A 13,156-nucleotide genomic window follows, 5' to 3' on the forward strand; every position below is an offset into this window, starting at 1 on the left:
CATACACTCTCTCTGCAGACAACAGTATCACTTACAAACAGCTCCGAACACATAGGAGCTGACTTCCGTGTGGCACACTGCAAGTGTTTGACACGTGCTATTCAGGTAAGACCCAGCTTCCCTGAGAGGGAACGGGAGGAAGGAGCTGTGGCAGGCGGTATACCACATACCTGTCAGTCTGTGACCAGGCCAATTGTAGGCATTCTGGCTGACTCCCAATTATTTGGCCACCAAGATGTTAAGAGACTTTGCCTCAGCCATTTTAAAAACCCAAGAGTTTATTTAAGAGTTGGGAAGTCTGAGGCAGAACTGGTGTGTGGACATAGTAGGAGCTTCCTGGCAAATGCCCCCAGTGGTGGGGCGACAGGGGACCGGAGGTGCCCTCAGTGGTAGGGACAGGGGACGGGAGGCATAGCCAGATGGGAGGGCTTCCCTTCACTGGCCTTGCGGGCCTTAACTGTCTTAATGCCTCACTGTCCCCTCTGAGAGTTGAATAAACTTGAAAGTTTTATTTGTCACAGCTTTGCAAAGAAGCCCAAAGCCATTGAGCTTGCTTGGATGACTTACGCAGTCTTGGGTGACAATGTAACGCCACAACCAGAAAGTGCTGTGACCCAGTCAGCTGTAAAGGAAATGGCCAAGTAAGTGAAGCGGGCCTGGATGGGGTGAAGGGACTTGGGGGAGCAGAGCTTTGAACCAGAGCTTTATAAACACTGGGGCTCTAACCTGCCCAGAGGGAGATAAGCATGTGCCCTTTGGTCTGTCCTCAAGCTCAACTCTCACAAGAGGTTAAGGAACACACCCAAGGTTGGAATTGACACGCAGACCTCCAACTTCCTGGCTTTGGAGCTGGGAGTTCAGCCTCCACCTCCCTTGTCTATCAGGAAAAACATCTGGGTTATAACGCACCGGACGGACGATAGGCTCTGAGGGGAAACGGTGGAAGTTAGGTTCTTTAAGGAACTTCAAGCAACACTGCCTCGGACCCAGCCAGCAGCCCCTCCCGTGCCTGAGTCACAGACTCAAGCCTTTACTCTGTCCTGGACGCATCCCTGGATGGGTTAGGGAGAGCTATCTGCTTGGAATGCTGGCTGTAAAGAGAGCACTGAGGTTTCACACTTAATGTCAAACACCTCTGGGAAGCTGCTTCAGGTAGAAAAGCCTCCTTGCTGGAGTGTGGCTCTCCTGCCACACTGGCGAGGCCATCCTAGGGCAAGCAAGTAGGACAGTCAGTAGCAAGACAGGACAGGGGAAGTCATCTCTAAAGGCTAAAAGGTTACATAAAGTATAATAAAACACAACTGTTTCCTTTAAAATTTTAATGGACAGGAAATGTATAGAATAACTGCCAAGTCACATAAATTAACTTTTTTGTTAATGTCCATGATCCAGGAAAGAACACGTGAGCGGCATGGGTATTTTCATCAGCTGTCATCTGGGTGCGTATGGGCCATGGACCCATCTTTACACGGTCCAGAAAAAAAATCGGCTGCCATACTTGGCAGGCTTCAGATCCCCTTCTATCACAGGGTTGGGCTCCGGCCTCGCTCTTGAGTGATAAGGGTTCTCTGGTAAAGGACGCTCAGTTTTCACTTTGGTGACCTGGAAAAGCAAAGAAGGGAGACGGGGATCAAAGGGACTGCAGCAGTCATAACCCTGAGTCCTCTGGGTTCCCCTCTGCCCTCACTACTGCTCAGCTTCAAACCTCAGACAGATGTGATGTGTCTACAATGATTTAATCCTTGCATACACTTCTGAAAAACCACCTTTTGTCATTCTGCATGGAGAAGACGCATGCTGTCCTCTGGGCTTCATTCGCTGGCTAGTGAGCAAGACAGAACTATCAAGCAAGACCTTGCTGCCCAATGACAAGGGAAACGGGCGGACCTTTCCCAAGTCACTAACATTGAATGCGGGGCCCAGGCTATTTCTGAGGAGAATCAGGAGTCAGCCAGGGAGATTAAAGAAGACCGAGCAAGTGAGTAGACAAGGACAATGGAGGCGACACACTCAGAATCCCACAGAGCAGCAGATCACACACCTAAGCAAGCTCTGGTGCTTCCTGCCGACAACGAGCACATCAGCCCAGCTCACCCTCACCCGCAGCTCCCACCAGGTGACTTCCCAGGGGCTCACTAAGCCCTCCCTGCTAGGACACAAAGCCAGGCCCATCTGCTTTGTGCTTGAGAATTCCATGCACAGCTCAGGCACAGGCAGGGCGATACAGTGTGCAATGCTGTGCAGAGGTGCTTGGATTTAACCTGATGACAACAGGTGCCACTGTTCAGGATGGGAAGCAGGGAAGCTAGGCCTGGTAGTGGGACCAGAATTAAGAGCTGAGGCCTTAAATAAGTGGGGGAGGGCTACAAGATGGTTCAGAGGTTAAGAGCACTCACTGCTCTTCCAGAGGTCCTGAGTTCAATTCCCTATCCCATGCTCTAACTGTAGGTCATTAAGGGTTCCTTGCTGCTTGATAGAGTAGTTCCAAATGCTCATTCAAGATACTCATGAAATCAATCTGGAAAACTGTCATTCTTTGTTTTTGGAAAATGTTGGACATAAGGTAACCAGGGACCCCTTGAAAGGACAACTGATCAAGGGAAGGACAACGAAGCCACGTGCTCTTCGGAAGCACCTCCCTGGAAAGGAGAGTATGCCAGAGTTACAAAAAAAGCTAGGCTACCCACCCATCTGTGACAAGTATGCATGGATGCTGGCCCCAGAGATAAAGGAACTAAGATAGACAGCCTGTGTGCCTGGGGCTATACAGAGGCTCACACAGGGTCTTGGGCATAACTCATACAGGAGAGCCAAGATCCTCGGCTCATTAGCAGACGGGCGGACAGAGAGCTGGGAATTTTGTCTGAGATTCCACAGGAGGTTGTGGAAACAAGGGTTAGTTCTACTCTGTCCATCAACCTTGTCCTTCCCTCCAAGCTATGCTCCCTAGCTCTAAAGCAGCAGGACTGTAGGCCTTTGTGGGCAGGGCTTCTTCAGCTGCACACCACAGAGGGGCATTCAGTGGGGGCCGGTAGCGGTCCCTACAGGTCCTTCTTTTCAGTGACATCTTTCTTGCCCACATAGGTCACTCTTACAGTGAAGACAGAGCTTAGGCCCCAGAGGCTTCAATGTCACAGGATGAACTAACTTTCTTGCAGAAGCAGCTCAGGAAGAGCTCTTGAGGAAGCCACAGTGTGGGGGGAAGGGGGGAGGGGGGAGGCGGGATGGGATGGGACGGGATGGGACACGGGAACGGGCAGGCTTAGGAGATCAACACTCAGAATGCTCCTGTGCCAAGTACAGTCACAAGAACACAGAGAAGGTACAGACATCAGGCTTCCATGGATGCTTCAACCACAGAGTCATTCCCAAAACCACCAACCCAGGAGGAAGGAAAGACCGAGTTCCTCAACTATGAACAGGGGCTTTTAAATTCCTGATGTTCCAAAAGAATCTGTCACAAGTTGGTCCTTTTGTCCCAGTGGATTTGCCCAATGGTACCTCACTAACATGGTGTCTAAGCCACTCAACTCCTTGTTAGCTAACTAATCCAACGCAGATGACACCTGTTAGGACCACTCACATCCTCTCCATCCTCAGAGGGACCCTTCTGCCTTTGTCACAGCCCATCCATCCCCAGGTCAGAGAGAGCCCAGAGGAACCTTACCTTGGACAGCTCCCCAAGGTCAGGCCGCACCCAGCCCAGCTTGTCCAGCACACACTCGTCAAATTTGGCTTGCTGTTTGCGGCAGTGACGAAACAGCTGCATGTTGGAATAATCAAGGCAAGTCCAGTACTCTGTGAAAGGCTCTGCGCAGTGAAGCTTTATCTGCCTGGAGAGAAAGTTAGGAGGTTAGGTAGCTCTTCTCACAACAGAGCACCCACAGGCAAATGGGCAGCCTCACAGTACGGGAACTGTAGGAGTCGCTAACGCCACACCACACGTCACCTTCAAGGCCTTCAGGTAAAAACGGACAACAACAGATGCTGAGCCTACAAGGAAGGAGCCTTCCACTGCTGGAATGCAAACTAGTGCAACCAGTGTGGAGTCAGTGTGAAAGGCTGTCAACAGGAATAAAGGAACACCGCGTGACCCATCCACACCACTCCTAAGCGGTACCCAAAGGATTCGCTGTAACCTACCCCAAACTCGAGACCCTCTGTCTACTGTTGCTCCATTCACAAAAGCAAGGGACCGGAACCAGCCTACATGCCCATCCACAGAACACTGGGGATGAAAATGGGGCATATGTATGTATACAAGGCATTTTTACTCACTTTTTATTTATTTATTTACTTTTAGTTTTTCAGTAAAGTATTACTGTGTACCGCTGGCTGTTCTGGAACTCGCCCTGTAGACCAGGCTGGCCTCAAACTCAGAAATCCAGCTGCCTCCGCCTCCCGAGAGCTGGGATTAAAGGTGTGTGTCACCATGCCTGACTTACTCAGCTTCTAGGAAATATGGAATTTGCAGGAAAATAGAACTGGGAAGTGTCATATCAAGCGAGGCAGCAGTCTCATGTCTCATGTAGATTCAGACTTTTAATTTATGTATATTTATATGGTGTCTCACTAGCACAGCAGGACAGCAGGTCATAATGTATGCATAAAAGTAAAAGGCTTCGAGAATGGATTCAAACTAGGACAAGAAGCACTGGGGGCAAATGTCACATGTCCCGAGGGAGTGTAAGGTCACGTGTCCCACAGGAGTGTAGGGGCTGCTGCTGGGGGTGGGGAGCACACCAGGGTGGTAGAGTCAAAAAGAAAGGAGGGAAGAAAAGTAACAAAACAAATTTTCTTGAAAAATGTCATGATGAAACCTCACTTTCTATATGCTTTGTCACTTAAAAAAGAAGCCACAGGCAGTGGTGGCACAGAGCTACAGAGAAACCTGACTCAAAAGCCGCCCCCCCCCAAAAAAAAGCCAAAGTTAAACAGTTAAGTAAGGAATAAGGCACAGGAAGATTTCTGAGGAGCAAGCCTTTCTTTATCCAGCAGAAATAAATAAGAGACCTTAGCCTAAGACGCCGGCATTTAGTCAAGAGAATTCACCCGGAGCCTGCTCACTCTTTACATCTCAGCTAGCAAACACAGAAAGGAAGACAGCAGTCAGAGCCCAGTATGATGACAGAGGCTAGAGGTGACAGTCCTTCAAACACCAACACATCAACTGGAGGAGGGTACTGGGGCCCACGCAGAGCCCGGCTCCAGCCCACTAGAGTGCTGGATGACCAGGAACAGACCCCTCACTGTGAAGACGAGCTGGGCGCTGCTAGGAAGCAGGGCACCAAACACTCCCTGTGGACCATCAAAAGCAGCTGAGGAAGCTGGGGAGACAGCCAGTGCGTAAAGAGCTTGCCACACAAGTAACAGAACTGGAATGGGGATTCCAGGACCCACAGAAGTGCCAAGTGGCAGCCCACTATAAACTCCATCCTCTGCAGGATAAGACAGCAGATCCCAAAGCAAGCCACAATGCTAATCTCCGAGTCTGAGTGAGAGACCTTGCCTCAAAGAATAAGGATCCCTGATATCAGCCTCAAGTTTCCACACAGAAGCAGACACACAAAGGAAAACCGTGGCTAGGGAGGCTAGGGCGGGGCACAGGACTATAACCCAGTATGTGGGAGGTGGGGTGCAGAGTGAATCTGAGGCCACCTGGCTTACATGAGACCCTATTCCACCCCTGCTCCCTCTCCCCAAGAGAGGGAAGATAGAGAAAAGAGAAGGAGAAACGACTGAAGCAAAATTCCCCTTCCCTTTCATTCAAACCTGTTTGAATTAAATACAAATTCAAGGAAGAATAAGATAGCACTATTTTATGTATCCCCCGGCCCTCCCCAGAGCTGAGGCGCAATCTCACGGCCTTGTCCTTGCTAGGCAAGCGCAAAATAGCAGCACTGTATGTAAGAGCCATATTTGAGGCGGTGGGGAAAAAAAACTCAGAATACATTTCCGCCAGTAGAATAAAGGCTGAAAGTGTTCCTACTCTGTTCGGGAACCCGAGGGCACTCAGCACATGGCCCTCCTTTAGACTGTCTCAGGGAGACTCTCAGAGTCTACACAGCAGCAAGTCTACTCTCCATGCCTGCCCTCCTGCCACTCACTCAGCTGCCCTCCTAGACTCACCAGAGCTACCCAGCACCCCGCTGTGTTCTCCAGTCTGCAGCAGAAGAGGAATCGAAGCCCAGCACTGCAGTGGGAGGCCCTGCCTGGCCTCTGCTCACCATGCCTGCAGCCCCGAATCTAACGCTCAGTGGTCACCTCTAGCTCTGGGTATTTCCTCCCTCGGAGGGCCTCAGGGCCAACGGGAGTCTTCATTTCCCACTTACAACAGTCCATCTCTGCCTCCCAGGAAGCGATGCTTTGCCAATATTCTCTTAGAAAATCATGTGCATTCCCTAAAATAAGCAAAGTTGCATTGACCCTTGCTAACAATCAAATCGACATAAATTCAAGCATCATAAAACGCCATCTCCTTTCTATTCAATATTTAAACACTGTGCATATCATACCATCAGTGCAGAGGGTAGAATAAGTTGGCCTAGGAAACAGTAAAGCAGAGGCTGGTGGCTCATTGGGTGAAACTGTTTGCCACAAAGCCTAATGACCTGCGCTTAATCTCTGGAACTGCCATAAAGGTGGCAGAAGAAAAGCAACTCCAGTCAGGCTGTAGTGGCCCACGCCTTTAATCCAGCACTCAGGAGGCAGAGGCAGGTGGATCTCTGTGAGTTTGAGGCCAGCCTGGTCTACAGAGAAAGTTCGAGGACAGCCAGGGCTATTGCACAGAGAATTTGGAAAAACCAACCAACAAACAAAAAAAGGAACTCTACACAGTTGGCCCTCCACACTGCACCACAGCATGTGGACGTGACCCCCCCAATATCAATAAATAAAATGTTTTGTTTTTTTAATTAGGGCTGGAGAGATGTCTCGGCAGTTAAGATCATTTGCTGCTCTTGCCAAGGAACTGGTTTGGTTTCCCAGCACCCACAGCAGCTCATGTCTAGGGGATCTGATGCCCTTTTCTGACTCCCTACCCCAAGGCACACTAGGCATTCATGAACATGAATGGTCAAAATACACACATTTGAAAAAAATTTAAATCATTCATTTTTAAAAATGTATAGTAATAAAAGTTCATAAGTCAAATATAATTATCAAAACCTTTAAAAAAATCCCCTGTTGGAAAATGTATACTAAGGAATTATGGGGGAAGGGGAAGAACTAGATGTAGTGGATAGGACTTTAATCCCAGCACTTGGGAGGCAGAAGCAGGCCCATCTCTGTGAGTTCAAGACCAGTCTGATCTATATAGTGAGTTCTAGGACAGTCAGGTTACCTGGCAAAACATGTCTCCAAAAAAAAAAAAAAAAAAAAAAAAAAAAGACAAAGGAAAAAAGAAAACAAAGGTTAAACAATACAGACTGAAGCTCACTAATGAGCTGTCAGGTACATTACAATTGGTTCTTCTACTAGTAGACTTTGTAGTCATTAAAAATAAGGCTCAAAAGAATGTGTCCAATGATGCAAGTGAAAATGAGTTTTAAAAATATATACATTATCATTGCAACCACAAAAATATCTTTGCATGTGGACAGAGACAGGACACACAGAAAAAAAGGAAGCTACTGAGCTGTGATGTCTGACTCTTCCCTCTAATGTCACCAGTAAGGCTTCTGTGGGTTCTGACAGCCGGCAGTCATCCCCATTCTTCTGTAACATCCCTCAGCTTTTCCCTTAGAAAACAACTCCTGCCTGTCTCTCAGCGATGGTGCTGGGTGAAGTTAACACTACATCTCACTTTAGGCTTGACCAATCAGAGTACTTAGTTCCAAGGTTCAAAAATAAGCACATGAAGTCCACAGACAGTATAATCTGGCTAAGGGCTTACTGATGAGGAGGCCAGCTTAGAGTAGTTGCTGGCCATCTAGGCAATAGCAAAGGGAAAGTCTATTTCGAATAAGGTCAACAGAGAAATGCTGAGCCAAGAGACTATGCAGAAAAGAGAGGAAAAAGATACCACATAGCTCTTCTGTCATTTAGACCCTCAAATCCAGCCCTGCCCGACACCAGGACTATTTCTGGACTTTATAGTCAAGTTGCTCTAAGTTGAGTTTCTGTCCTTTTATTGTAACAGAAATTTCAAACACTTTTTCCGAGGCTCAGTGAGGTAGTATCCACTGGAGGCCTAGCACTTGGGAGCTGATCAAGAATGAATGTTCTAGGACTTCATGGTGAGTGCTAGGCTGACTGAACCAAACTGGCTTCCAGTTCCCTATGTAGCCACGGCTACCCTTGCTGACTGACCCTCTTGCCTCCACCTTCTGACTGCTGAGATTACAAGACCACAACACCAGGCCCAACTAGCATTTTTCAGCTAATCACATACCTGGGCTTGTCTGCGTACTGAGCAAAGCGGCCCACCTAAAAACCAACTCAGGGCTTTCCTAACCATCACAACTGTCTGTTGTCTGTCAACAAGCATTGGGCTGAGATGGTCGAGCACACCTTTTCACAACACCTACTGCAACACTGCAGAGGACAGACTCTATTTTACAGATGAAAACTGAGATTCATGAAGGAACCTGCCTTATAAAAACAAGTCCAAAACAAACAACTGACTTCAAAACCTGCATACCTGCAACTCTACTGAACGAGCTGGAAGTCACTTCCTCATTGAAGAATATTTCAGAATACCTCGATGTTACAACTCACAGAGGCTCTGCCTTCAGGGGAGTCTTACCTGAAGAAGTCCAGCGCACAGCTGTTGACCAGCTTGCCCTCCTGCAGACAGCGCCTGGGGTCCTTCTCCTCCCAGCGGCACAGCATAAACTCCTTATTGGCCTTATCACACTGAGCCCCATAGTGATGGGCAGCGGCTTTAAGGACGGCTGAGCTGACCTTCACCTGGAAAAGCGATGTAGGTGGGAGTCACACACTAAGTCAGGTACAATTGAGTGCTTTAGGCTCTCCCTGGGTCTCACTAGGCTGACAGGACCAGCCCCCGTTTTCTCTAAAAGGTGAAGATGGTGAGCCTAACAGAATCTTGCTTAAAGTAACTCTGTCAGTGTTGCTAAGGTTCCTCTGCAGGAATTAAATAAATCATATAAGGACACTTATATGAAACTCCCAGAGAGCTGGGAAATCAGAGGAATCAAGGAAAAGAAGAGCTCACAGTCTGGCAATTACTAAGAATAAAACCCTAACCCTAACCTGCGCACACTCATGCTAACTCTAGAACTGTGACCAGGCCTGACTCCCCTGCTTGCCTTCCAGCACTTTTCTTGAGAAGCATTGCAGAGCAGCCGTAGGTAGCTCATAAGGATTGGCAGAGTACAGGACCCAGCTTCCTGCTCTACAGTCTTAGCCTAGGTGCAAGCCACAATGCTTCAGTTACTGGAGCCTGACGAGCATTCTGCTGTCTGGGAGAACTCATCTCCATCCTTGCTTTTCAGACAATTTGGCTACTCTGTTTCTCTTCTAATATTTCAATCTTACTGTCCTACTAAAGCCTTCCGGCCACACACTGACCACCAGCTCTGCCATGGGCAACTTCTCAAGCCTCAACTTTAAAGAGCAGGGCGGGGTATTTACTGCAGTCATCTTCATAGCTGAAGAAGTCCAACAGTCCCCTCTCAAGTTCATGCAGCATCCTTTGTCCCCAGAACACACAATTCCAGCACCTTTCCTCACCATCCCAGTCACCGCAGTGCAGGCTCCCGCGGACAGAGTCACAGCGAAGCCGCCGTACCTTTCAGAACTGGCACTGCCTCCACAGACCATGCCCCATCCTGCTTAGTACTTCATTTACAGCAGGTCTTATTTCATAGGGCCCTGTAAGCATCTAATGAACTCATACCTGTAAAAATGCTAAGAATGTTCCTCACACTAAAATGTATCAGTGCTGGCTTAATTTTTGCTCAAAATTATCAACATACCGAGGAATATTTTTGTTGTTGTTTTGGGATTTTTTGTTTGTTTTATTTTGTTTTTTCGAGACAAGGTTTCTCTGTGTAGCCCCGGTTGACTATGGGAAAGATTTCTGACGTGTGATGATTGCTCATCACTGCACAGGACTGAGCTATAACTCTTCGACTTTCTGATTGATATCTCGGTGTCTGGGGCCTGATTCAGAACAGCTTTGATGGTCTCTTCCACTTGAGTTTCCCTTTCCCTGGAACGCCATGGTCTTTGGATTCTCCCTCCTCAGGCTGTCCTGACAACATCATCTTTTTTTTCTTGTAATCAGATTCAACTTCTGAGTGTCTGCCCCTCATCACCATCTTCACTGGGCCCCGTTTCTGTCTGCATCCTCTTCTGAGGCATGGCCACCCTGGGCCCTCTCCTTCCCTGGTGGCCTCGGTGGTCTCCTTCCCAGAAGCCTCACGTCCTGGCCCCTCAGGTTCTCCTGACTTCAGCTCTTTCTTCCTGTTCTTCTGCTGCTCCTCCTTCCTCCCTTGCTTATTCTTCTTTGCTCGGCTGTTCTTCCCTGGTGCCGCCGGCTTTGAAGGAGGCTGCTGACCCTCCTCGATGCTGGGTGCTGTGGAGATGCTGCACAGCAGGGTCACTGTTCCTCATCCGGCTCTAAAACGCTGCCTCTTTTCTGGAACATTGTCAAAAGCACTGATGTGCGGCAGAAGTTCTCCAACTACTTAGGGCTGACACTGGGTTTCTTTATTAACCCGTTAACTTTCTGAATCCACACTGCTGCTTCGCGTCACCTTTGCGAGTCTCGGCTTCACAGTCTTTGCCTCCATACTTCTGACCTTCACTGATGCACTTCACGGGGCCTTTACAGCCAACACCCCAGAAATCTTTGCCACAGCCAACCTGAGAAAGGCATTCGTAGTTTCTGCAAACAAATATGTGCTTTTCCACCGGCATTCTCTTCATTGATCCACCACATTCATTGCATGTAGAAAACACCATCTTTGGTTAGATGACAAGATATTCTGAGACAGGTGTGAACTCTTGCCCTCTTGGCATGGAGCCGCAGTCACCCGCTGCAGGGCTGCCACTGGCTAGCCCAGCTCACCCAAGCACTTTCTCAGTTACTTTAACTGAAGCAAGTCTTCCTGAGTTCCTTACTCTTCAACCTAGTCTCCATAAAGTGCAGAAGTGACCTTCCTAAAAGAATTCTTATTTTACTCTACTGCCACAACAAATCAGAAACCAACTCCCCAAAGGAGCCACGCTTAGCAGCAGAGTAAAACCAGAACTTCCCATTTGCTGTTCAAGGCTTCCTAGGCTCAACCCACCTTCCCAGCCTTCTCAGCAGACCTCACGAAGGGCCTGTGCGGCTGAACTCCCCTGTGCGTCCAGGATCCACTGTTAGCCTCTGCCTCCCCATTACCTCATCCTTATTCTCCCACTACTCAGTTTTCCTCTCCATCCCACCCCATGACACATCAGCCTTCAAATACCGTGTTTTGCATTAAGCGAACGTGTGGTTTCTCCATCCTTTTTATGTCCTCACAGAGGACAGTTAGCGTCACCTCCTCTTGCAAGCAAAGCACCCTTGTCTACAAGTGCTAAAAGTTTACGCAGAGTGACAAAGTAGTTAGGCCTAGAATTCATATCCAGCATCAAATCGTACTTTCTCCTTAACCCGTGCCTGCCTGCTTCTCATAGGTTTAATCATGTGAGTCGTTTATTACACTTTAGTTATCTGCATAATTATACACATCAATTGTGCAAGCTTTAAAGGAAAATACATTAGAAAGCTCTTGCATGAAATGTTTGCTGAGCCGATTAAAAATCTAACAAAAAAACATGTCAACTCATGTCTAACTAGTTTTACGATGGGAGAAAAATAAAAAGCTGGCTCATGGGAACATCCCTTGTCACCTCTTAGTAAATGTCACTCATACCAAGAGTACAGCCAATAGTGTCTTCATCTGAGGAAAATAACAGTTGCCACCTGCACAGGTTTGTAAGAGCCTGCAGGAAGTAGTGTGGGAAAAGCACTTAACAGCACCTGGTGTGTACTTCCCAGCAGACCATTTTCAGTCTTGCCAGCCTGGCTTTTTCTATCAAATCCTGCCGTGACAGCCTTCTGCCTTACAACATCCACCCTTCCCCACCATCTCACAGAATCGAGTCCAGACGGCTCCCGCCTGGCCCATGACTTCCCCACCACTAACACGAAGCTGACATCGGACGGCTCGGGCTTTCTCCACGCACATGGTCTCCGCCTCCTTTTTCACCCTGCTGCACCCCAGCTCACAGCTTCAACAGTCTAGGCTTCAGGGCAGATCTGCGTTCCCCGTTCCAAGTCTTCCACACTCTGTGTGTGACCTTGGGCAAATCGCTTCTACTCCGGGGGGGGCTACGGCTACTTCTGGTCTACAAGGGAAGACCAGCTTACTGCGTGTCCCGGGTAATCCGCAGCCCGACCTGTAGAAGTGGCTTGATCACGTCTGCAATGATTACAGTACGGCGTCAGCGGTGCACACTCGGCACACCGCCGGCTGCACACCCTCTTTACCTGTCTCCTTATTAAACTATGAACTACGAAACAGGGTCCTGTCCCTCAGTCCCCAGTGCATGTGCACGTAACCAACATTTAAATGTCTCTTGAAGAAGCAAATGCTTTACTCGTATCCTGTTACCAAACACCCCGGCCCACGCCTGCCTCGGTGTACTACAGACACTGTATGCTGCCGCAGCCCAAGGCCTGCTCCCTGCCGAGATCTCTGACAGGCTGGGCGGAAGGTGGGCACCTGGGAGGGCTCACTCGCCTCGCCTCGCGGGGAGGTCCGGCAAAGGGCTGGGCGACGCCGCTCGCGTCCCCGGGGTTCACAGGAGAGGCCGGTCACGGTGGGGGCCTGGGTGCTCGGAGCGGGATGGGACCGTGCAGGTCGCCGACGCCGGGCCCGAGCTCGAGCCCGCCCGGCAGCTGCAGCCCCGGGCCTCCCGCCTGCCCTCAGGGCGAGCCTCACCTCCTCCACTTTCAGCTCTTCCAGAGTGGGCAGTTCCACTATCCCCGGCATGACGGCGGCAGCCGCGACCCCGACCAGGTGTCCTCGGCCGAACCGCCCGTCTCCTTCAATTCCCCTTTGGGTCTCCCAGGTTGCCCTGTGCCATCTGCGCATGCGTCTCCGGCCTTGCGCAGGCGCGATGCTCGGCGGCCGCGGGAGGAGACGCGAGGACG

General features: G+C 49.4%; 1 protein-coding gene across 1 annotated transcript; it reads right to left on the reverse strand.

Annotated features, from left to right (window-relative positions):
* Positions 1-1,304: 1,304 nt before the first annotated feature.
* On the reverse strand, positions 1,305-13,106 carry Ndufa8 (NADH:ubiquinone oxidoreductase subunit A8). Its single transcript, XM_005082115.4, has 4 exons — positions 12,945-13,106; positions 8,747-8,910; positions 3,668-3,833; positions 1,305-1,602 (listed from the first exon to the last, which is right to left on the reverse strand). Exons 1-4 carry the CDS (start codon positions 13,095-13,097, stop codon positions 1,465-1,467), a joined length of 621 nt encoding a protein of 206 aa, XP_005082172.1. The 5' UTR covers positions 13,098-13,106; the 3' UTR covers positions 1,305-1,464.
* Between the last annotated feature and the right edge of the window lie 50 nt (positions 13,107-13,156).

This window comes from Mesocricetus auratus, unplaced genomic scaffold (assembly GCF_017639785.1).
Source record: "Mesocricetus auratus isolate SY011 unplaced genomic scaffold, BCM_Maur_2.0 Super-Scaffold_100047, whole genome shotgun sequence".
In the NCBI taxonomy this organism is placed as follows: domain Eukaryota; kingdom Metazoa; phylum Chordata; class Mammalia; order Rodentia; family Cricetidae; genus Mesocricetus; species Mesocricetus auratus.